Source organism: Rissa tridactyla, chromosome 8 (assembly GCF_028500815.1).
Source record: "Rissa tridactyla isolate bRisTri1 chromosome 8, bRisTri1.patW.cur.20221130, whole genome shotgun sequence".
Classification (NCBI taxonomy): domain Eukaryota; kingdom Metazoa; phylum Chordata; class Aves; order Charadriiformes; family Laridae; genus Rissa; species Rissa tridactyla.
In genome coordinates, this window is record NC_071473.1 from 39,101,260 (window position 1) to 39,116,582 (window position 15,323).

The following is a 15,323-nucleotide window of genomic DNA, read 5'->3' on the forward strand; positions in this document are numbered from 1 at the left end:
CCTGATCCATTACTATGGTAACACTGACATATGACAGTGGGTGGAAGGGTCAGCCTGGGAGAGCGTCCAATTTATGGACTTGGCTTGTTTAAAATAAAATTAACTGAAGAGAAGTAGGGGGAGCTTCCTATGTCTCTCGGTGATGGGCGCCATGGCATTTGGTGCCATTTCAGAAAAGCACATTTTCCTGAAAATAAACAGTCAGACGTGCAGATATTAAGTAATAAAACAACAAAAATGGCTTTTGGATTTCATTAGGAGGAATAAGATGGAGAGAAGTTCTATGTATTCGTGACTAATCCAATGCAATATTGACCTGATTCTGAAAGAAACAAAAAAAATTGGCTTTGTAAGGACACAAGAATTCTTAATAAAACATTTAACACATTTGTTCAAATGCAGCTAAGACCATTGCAATTACTTCATTACAAGGACCTGTCTCCTATAGTCCTCCTCAATTACTTTTTTAAAAAAGCATCTATATTTTTATTATGGTAATAGTAAAAACTGTTGTATTTCACAAAATCTTAGACTCTTTTTGTAATGCTTTTAAAAGGATCTGTAGCTGAAATTGGTGGAGTTACTTATGTGTGCTGAGTAAATTTTAGGGTGTTGCTGTGTAGCTTGCTCAAAAAGCAATTTTTCCATGAGCTTAAGCTGTGTTATGAATAGATGTTTAAAGAAAAGTGATAAACCAAATAAACTCCAAAACATGACATTAAACCTGTTTGTTCTTTCTTTCTTTCTTTCTTTTTTTTTTTTTTTTTTTCTTTCCCCCCCACCTCCTTTTCCACTTAGGGAATTCCTGGAATGGCTGGAAATATTGGCGCAGTTGGTTACCCTGGCAGGCAGGTGCAGTAACTATACTAATGTCTTTGTAGTTTTGGGGTTTCTCTTGGGTGTTCTTCTCAAAAGTACCCTATCTAACTCTTTTGGAACTACTAATAGTATAAATGTATTTGTTCACATCCTGTCATTTATCCTTGAAACAAATCTCTTTTACATGTAGTGCCCTTTACATAATGTTTAGTCTCAAGGTTTTTAAACTTGAATGGGTTAAATGCATTAATGCTGTACCTTTCTGGAATTCATAAATGACATTGCCAAAGTACTGAATGTCTAAACACTTTACACTCCTTCATAAACCTCATGTAGTTCTGTGTGTTTTAGCTTCTTTGTATTTCAAGTTCAGAAGCAATAGGAAACTGCCTGTTGTAGTATACTTCATGATTTTCACCAATGTATTTACTTCAATGCTAAAACTATTTCTTCAGCTCTTTAGAGAAACGGACCATTAAAAGATGGCTTTGGAGTTTTTTTCCCCCCCTTCAGATATTTGAGAAGGAGAGCCAATAAAGCCAGAAAGCAGCTTTCTATGAACACAAGCACTTACATAAATACTGATTTTATTTTTTTTTTAAATTATGTATAAGCTAACAGATACCTTAGTCCAGTAATACAGATAAGACATAAAGTAGAAATATTCATTATTTTCCCCATCTAAAGGTATATGGGCCAAATTCAACAATTGACTGTGGTTTTGCGTCTGCTTAAAAAGTGAATTTGACCAATACTTCAGTGTTTTATTGGGTTAGGTTTGTAATGGGTATGTATTTTAAAATTCCATTACAATATTTTATGCGGTAATGGATGATAACATGTTTATGTTGAATCACATAAAGTGTTTAGAGCATTTGGACTACATTTGCTATTCTGACATTAGCTCCAAAATAATTGGAAAGGTGTCCAAATATAAAAGCTTATGAAAAATCCTGTCACTGTAATGCCAGATCACTGGATCTGGAAAACAATTTCCTCCCAGAAGGAATAATTTTAATGTAAAGGAAGTTTCAGTCTAAGTCTCAGCCATGAATTAATGGGAGACCTTTCTGAACATGGTCCCAGGGGACTGCTTGATGACACCATCTTCAATCCTAATCATTTTGAGAATGTATTGCCAGTTTGCAGTTAACAAATGCTGTTACTGTTCTTTTAAATAGAGCATATCTGGTTGTTTAAAATGAAGTACAACTAATTTCTTTTTGTAATAGGGCTTAGCTGGACCAGAAGGTAACCCAGGTCCTAAAGGTGTACGAGTAAGTAAGCATTTTAAGCATTTTGGCATGTGTGTCTATTTTTACCCATACAGTACATAAGAAAGGGGATGGGGAATTTCATTCACCTCTGCAAATTGTATGCCCACTGAACTACTCTGTCTTTACAAAATTTACAAATGACAAAACATAGCCTTTCTTTCAAAATACATGTAAGGATGCTTTTTTTTTTTCCACGGTGAGCAGCATAGAGCAGCCTTCTATAGTTACCCTTCCTCTCACTTGGAATGCATGCAGGCAAGAGGAGGAAGGCAGTACTGAATGTGGGGGTGTGAGAGCTGGGAGTGAAGAGGAGCGGACGTTTCCTGCCTGAAGCATTATTTCCATAATGGAAGCTGTCAATAAGGGAGACATATCTGGCATTTGCAATCTGTAACAGCTACAGAAGTTGATAAAGGGAAGCCGTCTTGTCATCTAAAACCCATAAAAGTGATCTTGAGATTTTAGAGTGGTTCTGTTGTAGTCACATATATCCCAGGGACGGAAGGCTCTTAATGCTCTGCTGATTGTAGGTTTGCTTTTGATTATTCTTGGAGGTAAAATAGGTTGGCTTTCTTCTGTTTGTTTGTTTGTTTGTTTTGTATTTTTGTTAATAGGCACACATGCATGCCTACACATGCTTGTGTGAGTGTATAAGTATTTTTTCCGACTGACTCTCCCCATCAGGCAGTAGAAGTGGGTTTCTAGAAACTTATATGTTGCTGGTTGCACCTAGGATTTGAAGGAACCTTTTGCTAGATGTTTTCAGGCCCACAGCTCGTGTTCTACAGGTTGCTGAGCAGTGTGCTGTGTTCTCAAGTATCTATTAAAATAATCATAATGTGTTGCTAGATTTGCTTTTGTCCTGTTTTTTTTAATGTAGTTACTCAAAGCCTTTACCTGCAGCAGTTTCTAAAACATGTGTCTGATTTTTTGGGGTGGGTTTTTTTTTTTATGTCAGTTTTCATTACAATGATGGGGAAACATTGGTTTGTCAGGACCAAGTGCCAACAGATATTGCATCCTTGGGGATTTTGTCTTTTACATTTCTTCAGTTTGCTTTTGTTCAGATTCTCAATGCACTTTGTCTCATTCTCCTCTCAACCAACAAGACATTAAAGGATCCCAGTCACTTCCTGAAAAGTTACTACATCTCTGTTTACACAAAGCTAAAAATGGCCAATGTATGAGTAATTTTGGCAAAAAACACCTGTCAGGTCTTAAGGCTAAGTCCTGTATATGAATTCTACAAGCAACTTCCAATAAAAACGATGACACAGCCCTGTTGAGACATACTACTTGTGCGATGATACGAAGTACCTTTAGAGCTTTAAGTTTAGAACATTCCTGCAGTCAAACTATACTCTGCTTCTCAGCTGTTTTAAGAGACTGTAGAAAAGATAAGTGCCTTTGTTTTCCTTACTCTCTTTAGGGCTGGATGACAAGATGGGCACTGTCTTTCATAATTAAATTGAAAAAAAAAAAAAAAAAGGCAGCGAGCCCAAAATCATTGCAATCAGAGGACTGGAGAGAGAGAGAGATACGAAAGCAAGGGATTCTTTTGTAGTAACTAATAATATTTTTGTTCCAATCTCAGTTTGAATCTGGTAGTGCAGAATCTCTCTCTACTACTATTTTTGTGAATTGTACTATTATTTCTGCTGAGTCAACAGCATGTTTCTGTGTCCATACAACTGATTATATGAGAGGATCTATTTCTGACTTTCTGAGAGGAAGGTGGGAGGGAAATGCGTTGTGGCTGAACTTTAAGAAAACATTCTGCTTATGACAAGGTCAACTTTCTAGGACTCTTGCATATAGCAGTGATCACGCAGTGTCTTTTTAAAGATGAGAACATAATTTCTGATGTATTTCGTGAATAAGGTTAACTTCAGCAGCTTTTTCATGTTTAATTTGTTCTAATCAATAAGGTCTCTGATGCAACTTAGTCTTACTGGAACACTTTCCTAGTACTTCTTTATTAACTGATTCTGTATCCTTGTAATGAGAATCTTTTTTTGCTGTTAGTTGGAGAATAAATGCTAGTCATGTTTAAGTTGATTGAGTTTCACTGGTAGTTTCAAATGAGCCTGAATTTAATCCCTGGATCCTGAACCCATAGCTGGCCAATACTGAGGGACAAGCAGTGTTGGTGGAACCAACCTTGTAATCAAGAGTTGTTCTTATGTTTTTAGGGTTTCATTGGACCTCCAGGTGTGGCAGGACAACCAGGACCTGAAGGAGAAAGGGTAGGTTTAATGGAACATTGATGAAATATTGGTGTTTGGGTAGTAATGCAATATACATTAAAATGGGGGGAAAATGTACAAGGTATAAACATTAATTTGAGTCTTTGTCTCAAAGCAAAACTGATGTGGAGGAAATTAAATAAATAGGTCATATCTAATTAGTCTAATCAATGAAATGTACTGGTGCTAAAGTTAAATGGAGAGCAGCCGTAAATTATTATTTGAATTTAATCTAGAGCTGCAAGGATTAAGGGTGTTTTTTATTCTTACCACCAAGGTCCACAATGAGTATTTTTCATTGAAGCAATTTCGTTCAGTCAATAATTAATACTCATCCGTTGACAGATGATGTTTGCAGTAAAACCAGTCATGGAAATCTTAATCTCGGTCACTTCACGCTTGAGATTTTTCATGCTTATCTTGAGCACAAAGGATGTCTGGCCGTATACTTTGATGGAAACAGGTTATGGCTATTCTTCATAGTTGTTCTGATGTGGTCACAGAAAAGACAAGCAAAGTTTGTGTTTCTGCCCCCCTGTTGTAGGACATTGTCTCTATGATTCTTTGCACAAATATTTTTATTTTTTTAATGATGCTTCTTGGCACTGTTAAAAGACCAATGGTGTCTTTTCCAATCAAATGCAGTTTTAATTACTTGAATTTAAGCTATTGAAGAAAAGAAAACATAGTTATGGTGGGTTGTTTCTTTCTCAGGGCATCCCAGGCTTCCGTGGAAAAAGAGGCCCTAAAGGGAGACAGGTAAAGCTTCTAACACTTGTTACAATTTCTGCTGCCAATGTAAATGCACCTGTAATTCACTCTGTAACTTTAATCAGCTGAAGAATGTTAGTTTTATTTTTTTCTATAGATTATGTTCTATTTTTTCCAGTTAGTACTTTGTAGTGCTGCAGATTCTGTGCAGGTTGTAACTACTAGATGTTCTGAAGTGCGGAAGACTTAACAGGATGAGCCTTGTGGCCGGTTGCTGATACTAGCTACATGAGGGTTAAAAGATGACAGAAACACATAAATATGTTCTGTAAAATTAGTGTTAGCACAAGGTACAGATATGATGCAAGTTTCATAAGTCTGATTTTGGTGTTGGTTTGAATGCGAATCAGCTGCTTCTAACATCTGATATTTCTGGACTATGGTAAATTAAAGCTGTCCTCTACTTAACATATATTTCTACAGCTGAGAATAAACACAAATCTGCCAAGTATACATTATCAAGTTTTACATATTTTCTGTGGTATATTTTCAATGCCAAGTGTTTTGTTTTCTGTTGCAACCTTATTATTTTAAGTCTTTGAAGTTATCTAGGAGTTCCCAATTTTAACTTGCCTTGTGGTTTGAGATTGGAAACTGCGATAGCATTCTTCAGTTGCGCACTCAGTTGTGCTCAGCAGTTCAGATGACTTTAATCTAGCATGTTGAACAAGCTTGTTCAGCAGTAGTAGTGTGATTACCGTCGCTTGGCCCTTGATGCATGCTATGAGAGTTGAGGAGGATTCTGTTTAATTATGTTTTGTTTTGTGTGTGATCTAACACCAGCCAAAAAAGGCACTAGCCTTCAATAGATTTCCTTTTGATGTAAAGAAAGGCAAGCAGAGAAAAGTGTCATTAAGCCTGATAGACTGCTCTTTCTGAAGCTCCTTTGTTAAGGTATAAAATCAAAGTAAGAATCTGTTTTTTAATTACTCAGCTAGCAGGACAGGGTGCCTCCTGTGCTTGCTGACCATATTGTGGTTTGTTTATAATATGAATCAAATGCTACTTTGTGCATCTGAGTGTTGGGCAAGCAGGGGTCTGTGCCATCAGTACCTGTCAGTAGTTGTCAATGTGCTGTTCTGGTGAGTCACGTGCAGCCTTTAAGAAGGAGAACCTGGACGGAAAGCAAAGGCTTCTGTTCAGTGTGGAAAGGGAAGAGGAGGTGACGGCAGGGTACTCTGAACGCAGATTTTGCATTATAATCTCATTCTCAGTGGTGGGTTTCACTGAGGCTTCTGATTACCAGTGTAGTTGTTTGTTTCAATCCATAACAGTTGATGCGCTGCATGCTGTGGTAAGCATTATTTTTTTTCATTTGCAGTAAAAGCACAACTTCTATCACTGTCAGGCTGTGCTCTGATAAGGACTTTTGTTTATATAAATCAATTCAGAGAGGTTTCACATAGGTGATAGAGCACAAAAAGCACCTCTGCACAATGTCCATGATTAACTTCATTCAGTACTGATTCCTCTGTAATGTTGTCACGTCCTCAGTCCCAACGTTCATCACAAATCCTCTGTATGATCTACATAGGGACCAAACCATGAGAGCAATCACATGGGAGCCTGACTTGAAGTACTTTGCTGGATCACAAGTTTAGAGAATGTGTGTTATTTTAACCCTAGGCAATGATAGCTCTGATGACAATGTCTTTAAACACAGTGTCCCAGAGTTAACAATGCCAGTGCTTTGGGGCAGAGCACTGTCTCCAAAAGAAATTTGGCATGGTAATTGCACAGTGCCCGAAGTCAGGCTCGTCACCTTGTGTTCTAGGATGCAACATGTGTCTTTGGAGAAAACTTCTGTCAATAATAATACTTGGGGAAGAAAAACCTGTCTGACTGGCAGAGATCCTTCTGAAAAAAACAGATCCCAAATATGATCTCATTTTTGGAAAGTAGTATTAAAGTCTAAGAAAAGTGAATCGTACAAGGGATTGTTACACTTACAATTCAAACTGCTACTACTTAGCAGGTTTATTGAATAGTTAGTCATATTTGTAACATCTCTGGCATGTTTGAAATGGAACAAAATATTCAATTACCAAAATCTTTATTGTGAAGATTATACAGTGTGGATTTGTTTGAATTTTAGATTAGTTCTGCATACAATATGTTTTAAAGAAAATATTTCATAGTAAAAGTATACGTATTCAATTTCTTCCCATTGTATGCTTGTAATATGAAATTTGGCTAGTTCTGCAGTACTTTTAATGCATTGTCTGTCCTTTTAGTATGATGCATAGTGCTTTTACATACATAGTTTGAGCATATTTGGGGGAATGTTTTTACATAGTTTTCTGCTATATGGGATTAGTTAAATCCAGCAGTCAATGTGACAGAACAGACCTTGTAAGTTATAACAAGAATTTATTAATCAAGTCCATTGTAACTGTAAAAACATGCTCTGTTTTATATTGAAATTATGAATAGTTGCCCTTTGTATGCTTAATAGTAATGTTAAATGATGATGTAATAAAACACTTGTTGCACAGTAGTATTATATTACTTGCCATCTTAGACTTTTCTGACTGTTCTCCTATGTTGCCTTTTTCCTCTCATTTTTCTACTCACTAAGATAGTTTTATCAGTATCAGTTAGAAGACACATGCTGTTGAGAATGGGATTATGATGACTGTGGGTAATCTGTCCCTTTCGTAACTCATGCTATGCTGGGTTCCTGCTGTATGTAAACCATCATCGGTGACCTGATCTATGATCTGGTGGTTGGTAAAACTGTCCCATTGCATCCTCCATTTCACTCTTGATGCCTCATTTGTGTGGTTTTTTTAAAACTATTTGTATTCATGTGTATTATGGCAATTCTGCCTCTTCCAACATCTAGCAATGGTAAGCAGTACAACCAAAATATTATGCTATTAAGGAAAGGGTAATAAATTGTCTACATCCTATCAGCTGGTAGCTTTTAACAATATAGGCACTGTTAAATACCCATTTTGTATGTGTGAAATTTTACAGTATGTTTTCAGAGTTGTGCAAAAATTTGGCCAGTGGTGTACAGTTTGAGAATCAATGAAATCGGCTTTATTGACCATTAACCTATGAACCTCTGCTGTTTAAATGATAAGACGGTAACATATAAAGACCTGTACTGTCAGATCTTACAATTATGGCTATAATTCTTATTTGTGAGTTCCATGATCAGATCCTGAATAAAAATTTCATTGTTGTGAGAAGCACACAGCAATCTTTTGCTCTCCTGAATTTGCAGGAGAATGCAGAAAAAAACTCCAACCAAAATCAACCCAAAAGATGGTATAGGTGTGTTAAGCATCTCTCAGATGAATTCACAGTATCATGCGTGATGATGGGAATTGAGAGCCTATTGTTTCAACACGTTGTTTCAGCAGCATGTATGCATATATATATATATATATATGAAAACATAAAAATTTGTCTTAACTTTTATAGAATTTTGGTGTCAGTTATTACTAAAGACAAATATAGCTTAAGCAGTGCTTAAACTACTTTGGTTTATGATATGATTTTTCCACCTCCTTGCCACAGTTTTACATTTTCTTCCTGACTGCTGTTCAATATAATACCGTATGATGATGCATATCCCCTATTCCATTAAGGACAGACAATGCTATACTAAGTCCTGAGCTGGACAGACATATCGACGTCCTACAAACAAGGTAGATTAAAAAGGCCAAATTAATTGTACCTTTGACCTGCAGCAGGTTTGAACAGTCTTACAGAGGTGAAAGGTTAATGCCTTAAAGTACTGTTTGTGATATGCAGGGAGGGGTAAAAAGACATCCAAACAGTGAAAAGACAAAGAAGACTATTTCATGTAAAAATTATTGTAAGGGTAGAATTTTCTTGTTTTCCCCGTGGAGATCAGCTAGTAATGCTCTGGTGCTTTGCAGTGGATTTCTTGAGGTCAGTGCATCTCTCGATTTTCTCAATACTCTAATACTGTGCGAGATTTTTCAGTTCCAGGAAAAGTCTCTTTTCTGTGAGCACCTTAAGATTGCAAACATTAATAGCTGGGGAAGGGTAAGGAGAGAACAGAAGACAGATGTTTGAGTGCTGTAGGTAACAGGAAAAATATTTGAAGTAAAAACACTAAATAGGAAAAGAGACTCCAAGCAAACAATTCAAGTAATACTTGTTTAATATTGCTCTTAAAGCTTTCAGTCATCTGATTTTGGCCTATGCTTACATTGTGTATAGTTATATCTCTTTATGATTTTAGGAGACAAATAAATACCACTGTTCTATGCTGTTCATTTGAACTGTGCAGCTGAAACTTTCTGCTTCTCCCATTCGTCCATCTGTCTCCCTGAAACCACTTGCTGATGTCCTAATTTCTAATACCTATAGGAATTCAGTGTTCAGACCACCCTTTGTGTCTTGGACAATAAAGAACAAGCATTCTTTCTTTTGCTTTAGGGTTTTCCAGGTGACTTTGGAAATAGAGGCCCCCCTGGTCCAGATGGGAATCCTGTAAGTATCAAATTGTGTGTTGATTAACATGGTGAAATTTGTAACAGTCAACTCAACTCCCTTCCCAAATGGAAAGGAGACTTTTGCCTCAACAGCAAGGTCTCAAAGTCCACAGGAAAACTTTGGACTGTTACTTTTCCATGGAAATTGCTAGGGTAGTACTGTAATAAGCAGTGAGAGAGAAAAGATCCAGAAACCTGCTGAGGAAACACAGTTTCCACTGCTATATGTGCTGACTACCTTGAGAATTAGATATCTTGCTGTCCTCATTGCACTACTGATGAATGTTTTGTCTTCAGAAGTTCTTGCGCTGGATATAACTTTGTGTTGTTTATTTAAACCATTATTCTAAGATCACCTTAACAAACTGGGATTCTGCATGCATGCCAAAATCCTAGCTTTCCTATGCTTATGCATTTGATAGTTGATTTCATCCTTTGAACTGTTACTGAATACAATTATGCTAGTATGTCATTTAGTGCATTATAATCAGTATGATAACAGCTTTGTCCTTGGCAGCGTGTGCAGGCTAAAGTGCTCTTGTGGTATGGTATTCAAACTGTGGCACAGTCACATCACTTCACTGGCTGCCCTCAAAGGAGCTTCGCTGTCTTGTTGTATTTGTAGGGAAACTCTGGCTGCAGACTCCAAACTCAGGTTTCCTTTGATATGAGAAACCAGTGAAAGGGCTTTAGGCCAAACAAGGCAACAGCAATAAGTGCTGGGTAAAAGAGCAGCTGATTTGAATCTGCTTTTATTGTTGGATGCTCCTTTGGAAACTGCTCTCAGTTTGTGTCTAAAGGTTGTTCTGATATGGACCAGAGTCAGCAACTGGGCAGAGACGGTCTCCTTTTTGAAGGCCCGCCCTTTCTTGACATCCATCTTAGAAACTTGTTTTAGAAAAGTTTACATGAATTTTGCTGGTGGGTTATTGATGTTTGGTGTCAGCATTTTGGAACATAGGAAAAAAAAGATTTTGCATTTCTGGTCCCTGAGGCAAAGTTCCCCTTGTGGGAACATCAGGTAATGTCAATATGGTGCTTTTCATCTTGAAAGCCCTCTGAGGGGTTGTGTGTGTCACCAGCTGCATTGCAAATGATATAAAAAGGTTAGTTCTTCCTTCCCTTCCTGGTACTCCCAAGTCTCCCTCCATTCCTGATAAAGCAGATATTGTCTTTCCACAAGGTCTGCAGAACAACAGTACTTTAATAGAAACAAGCTCAGAAAGCCTGGATCTGAAATTACAGACTTACGCTTTACAAAGAAGCCTGTTTTAACGCAAGCATTTGCAAACGAGTTTCTTCTAATCTGCCAAGACAGCTGCTGATCTTACTGCCTTCTTAGACAGGCAGCAACCCCTCTCCCCTCCTCCCCCAAAACTCACCCTGCAGGGCTTGTTCAGGGAAGGGGCCAGAGCTGCAGCTGCAGGGGGCTGCAGTGCTAATGGGATATTTACAGAGCCTGTTCATGAGCTGGCAGTGGAGAGCAGGGGCTGCCTGGGAGGCCTGTGGTGGCAGAAACTTGAAGGGAGGACGTTTCTTCCCATGTGCTGACTTGACACTAATGACATTTGTCTCCATGCCTAATTTCTTCTCCTTAACAGAGTAATGCCATCCTTCGTTTCCACAACACCCTCTCAATTCTCTGAGGATGTCAGTCTGCCTTAGAGGACATTGCTAGAACATTCAATGTCCCCTGTGCTTAGTTTGGAGGAGGCTGGAGAAGGTGTGTACACACCAGAGGAGGGAGGAGAGCACGAAGGTGTCCTCTGTGCCATGCCCAGCAGCCATGCCGTGTTGGCCAGCTTCAGAATGGGCTCAGATTTGCTTGCATAGAAATTCTTCATTGTGGGTGCCAATGGAATGCGGTGAACCCTACATATAATATCCATTGAGCAGCAGGTCCCAGGTGTTGGGACAGCTTGCGCAAAGCACGCTGACCTGGAGGGCTACAATACCCCTTTCATGCAGGGCAAAGAGATTTGGCAACTGTCTTCCGTGGTGCTCAGAATTTTAGCCTCTGCCAAGTTAAAATTCAGTGCAACAGAGGCAGTAGTAGAGTACTGTTGAATTTGTCACTTCTACATAAAGTACAAATACTGTAGTTTGTATCAAGAAATATTTTTTCACAAAGAGAGTGTAGCCTTTAATTCTATGAACTGAGACAGTGTTTTATTTATCTTTTAAAGAAATCTTCGTAAATTCGTGTGGGGTTTTTTTTCCACCCCAAAAAAATATTTTTTTTTCTTCTTCCCATTCTAAATATCATGGTAACAAATCTCACATTCATGAATGATTTCGTGATACAAATATCTTGAGATCTAATTTCACAACCAGGAATTTTAATAAGCATGTTCCCCTGTGCAGTGATAAGCTGTCATTTTTCAGGAACTCTCTATAAAAATCCCAACTGACTTGCTTTGCAGATCACTGTTGTTTATCTTATCACTGGGAATTTTTTAAAATGGTAAAATTCAGGTAATCTAAAATTCATTTTCTTTGAAGGGAATTGTTGGTGGCATTGGGCCTCCTGGATTTCCGGGCCTAAGAGTGAGTACACTTTTGTTACTTTGATGTGGATTCATTAGACTATTTGTCTTGTATGTTTGTGAAATAAGAAAAACAAATATAAGAATCCAGGGATTTAAACAGATTTTGGTTTACTTAGCCATGATTTTAATTAAAATCACTCTACAAAGCTGCTGTCATATTGCTGGTATGAAGTACTTCTACACTTGGTTTGGATTTGTATGCTTATTTCTGATCTGGTGTGTCTGGGTTTTTTATTTGAAATAAACAAGTTTGCTAATTTATACCCCTAAAGGCAGTGTTACTTTTTGGAAAAGTGCAGTGCTTTCAAATGTTTTAACATCCACAGCCCTCATTCATCCCTGTATATGGCTTCCAAATTGTAAGCAGAATCCATTCCTAAGCAAAATTACTTTGTCTTGTATACAGTATTGTATTCAAATTTTTTTTCATGTTTTTAGAATAAGGTTGTGATGCTCACTCATTATGGAGTTGCAAGCTATAGTTGTATAAATACAGTTGCTCCAGAAAAGCTGTGATGTGAATGAGTCCTACAGGAGGTGGGAAAGACTGATACTTTCATACCGTGTAGTCTTACTCCCTTATTTTAAGTAATGCATGTGTTTACTGATAGTGGACCTGGGTTTGATTCTTGATGTTGGCTTAATCAAGGCTGGCTACCCAGCCATGTTCATAGTTCATAACATGTGGGAGAAAATAGCATGTTTACACTTGAATTAAGAAGGCCATGATTGCCTCCATGGGAGGGGTTTTTTTTGATATCTGGAGATCTGAAACATTCTTGATAAGTTTGTTAGTTTACAGTGATGTCATCTAACTATTCCTTTGAAGTATGATAGTTCTATTATTATTATCTTTCTAATTATATGTTCATAACAAAAAAATATTCCTATAAGTCGTCCCTTGGTGCCCGACTGGGATTGTAATGGCATTGGTTTAGTGAAGGCACACAAGCTTGATCAAGGAATCTTTCTGGCTTCCAGCCTGCGTCAGGCTGCAAACATGACTCATTGTGTTCTTGTCCGTTGACATATTTGAGCCAATTGAAGCACTCACGAGACTGGAGGTTGCACTCTTTGAGACTTTGCTTTGAATTATAGTTTGCTTTTCTTTCTTACATGACCATCTTTGGAATTTTATCTCAAGGACTTTGATAATTGCACAAATGTATCTGAGGCTTTTCAAAAAGCCTCCTATATGTCACTTCTAAAAAGATACTGATTATTTTGACTAAAGCTTAGTAGTTTAGTCCTTCCTAGAATTCATGAGTGTAAATGTTTGCATGGTCAAAGCTCCATTTGCTATGTTGCTGAGTTGCAGTCACACAGAAAGACTGTCAATAGCTTTTTGTGAAATACATAAATTATTTTCAATCACCAGTACAAAGCCTTCGCCACTTGTACATAGCTGAAGTATAACTGTAATGAGAGCTATTTCTTGGAAAAAAAAAAAAAAAGATGGCATTTTTAGATTTTGACCAGCATGAAATCAATAATTGTTTTGCCTGTGAACTCCATTTGAGTGGCCTGTCATCTCTCATTTATATGTGGGACTCTCTTGCACAGTTCCAGCTGTGTAAAGAAGCATTATGTTCCCATGTGCTCTACATAATTTGTATTCAAAGTAACGACAAAATAAAGTATAGAAACTGACATTTCTTTCTTCATTATGTACAATTACTAAGCTAATTCTTCTCGTGTATAGTTTTTAGTTTTGCAATGTGACAATTTGGAACAAAACTTTTACAGGGAGTGCGCTGATATTCCCATCTTTTGTTGGAATTAGAGTTTGACCCCCCAGAACTGTTGGAAACTTTACATCATCTGTTGCAGCTCCATTTGACTGCAAGTAATTGGAAGTCTTCTATGGAGTAGAGAGCTCCTTTGATCCATACACTTGTGTGTTTGTAGCTGAGGTGTATGTATATATGCTGAAAAACAATGACATTTTTGGAGGCAGAAATAATTTTGCAAATGAGCTTCTGGTCTTAACAGAGTTTAGTGCTTGGGATGACAAACACGTGAGCAAAAATATGTGTGCACAAGTGTTTGTGGTGTAGAAATGTGGCTCCATATAGGTAGGGTCATTGTACATCCTTCTGACAGCTTAATAGATTTTACAGGTATATTAGGGTGTTTTTGAAGGTATCATCTTTTATTTAGCCAAGGCACATTAGCATTGTCGCTCAGGGGTGGCTAACTCGCCATGGTTGATAAGACCTTACTGGTACAGTGAGATTTTGCAGTTGAAAAAAATGGCCCAGCAGCATTTCCTCCAGATTTCTGAACACCCTTTGGAAGCTTCTAAAGCATCAGCAAATCTAGTCAGGGTTTTGAAATAAGGTCGGAACGGGGCTAAAGAGGACTTCAGTATCTAGTTGGCATGAGTCTTTTGTGGATACTAACACAGTGTATAGGCATCGTAGTAGAATTATGCACTCCTCTGTGTCTCTGCATTACATCATATTAGTTACTCTGGTTCCCACTTCCTAATTGGAAGAGCTGTGTTTTGTTCCAGACTTTCTTTACGAGGGATCATTGCACTCTAAACTGTAGCAGAGTATCACCAAGACCCCAGGGAAATGTCAGGTGACCCCAGCATCCCCAAATACAGCTTCTGTGGTGCAACCCTGTTCCTTGACCACACCTGCTGTCCAAATGGGTTTGTACACCCTGGCCTCTGTTTTCACATGGCCCTTATTCAGCAGATGCTAGTGGTCATCCAAAACCAAGTGAAGAATTAGAGACCTCGATGTTTGTTCTAAAATACTTAGTTATAACACATTATACTATTACAAGATGCAATATTGAACATAAGATTAAATATATTCTTCTGGCAGAAACCAACAGCATTAATTCAAGTAGCTTGTCCAGCCCAGCTGTATGCAGTATCAAGAGCTAATTACATTTTTGTGTTTGTTCATGAGAACAATGGCAAAGTAAGCAGCATCAGTCTAATAATTCCTTCCTTCTGTGATTTTTTTTCAATGTAAAAAGTTGTTGCCAAGTTCAGATTTTTGGCTGGCTGAGCAGCCAGTGTCTCAAGATTTGCAAGGCCATGAGTTTTAATAAGATGAAGACTTTCAGAAAATTTATGACTACAGTTACAAGAGCTAGCTTTTCTTTTTACGTTTTTTTTTTTTTTCCCTTTAAAAGAAAACCCCACCGCCTAATACTAGGAAGTATTAG

At 37.7% G+C, this 15,323-nt stretch overlaps 1 protein-coding gene across 1 annotated transcript in view; it reads left to right on the forward strand.

Moving 5' to 3' along the window:
- Positions 1-15,323, forward strand: part of COL24A1 (collagen type XXIV alpha 1 chain) — a 150,441-nt gene that overhangs the window by 39,771 nt on the left and 95,347 nt on the right. The window contains exons 9-14 of the mRNA XM_054212881.1: positions 799-852; positions 2,052-2,096; positions 4,289-4,342; positions 5,057-5,101; positions 9,533-9,586; positions 12,091-12,135. Of these exons, the coding sequence (XP_054068856.1) occupies positions 799-852; positions 2,052-2,096; positions 4,289-4,342; positions 5,057-5,101; positions 9,533-9,586; positions 12,091-12,135 (297 nt within the window). The remainder of the gene's footprint in view (positions 1-798; positions 853-2,051; positions 2,097-4,288; positions 4,343-5,056; positions 5,102-9,532; positions 9,587-12,090; positions 12,136-15,323) is intronic.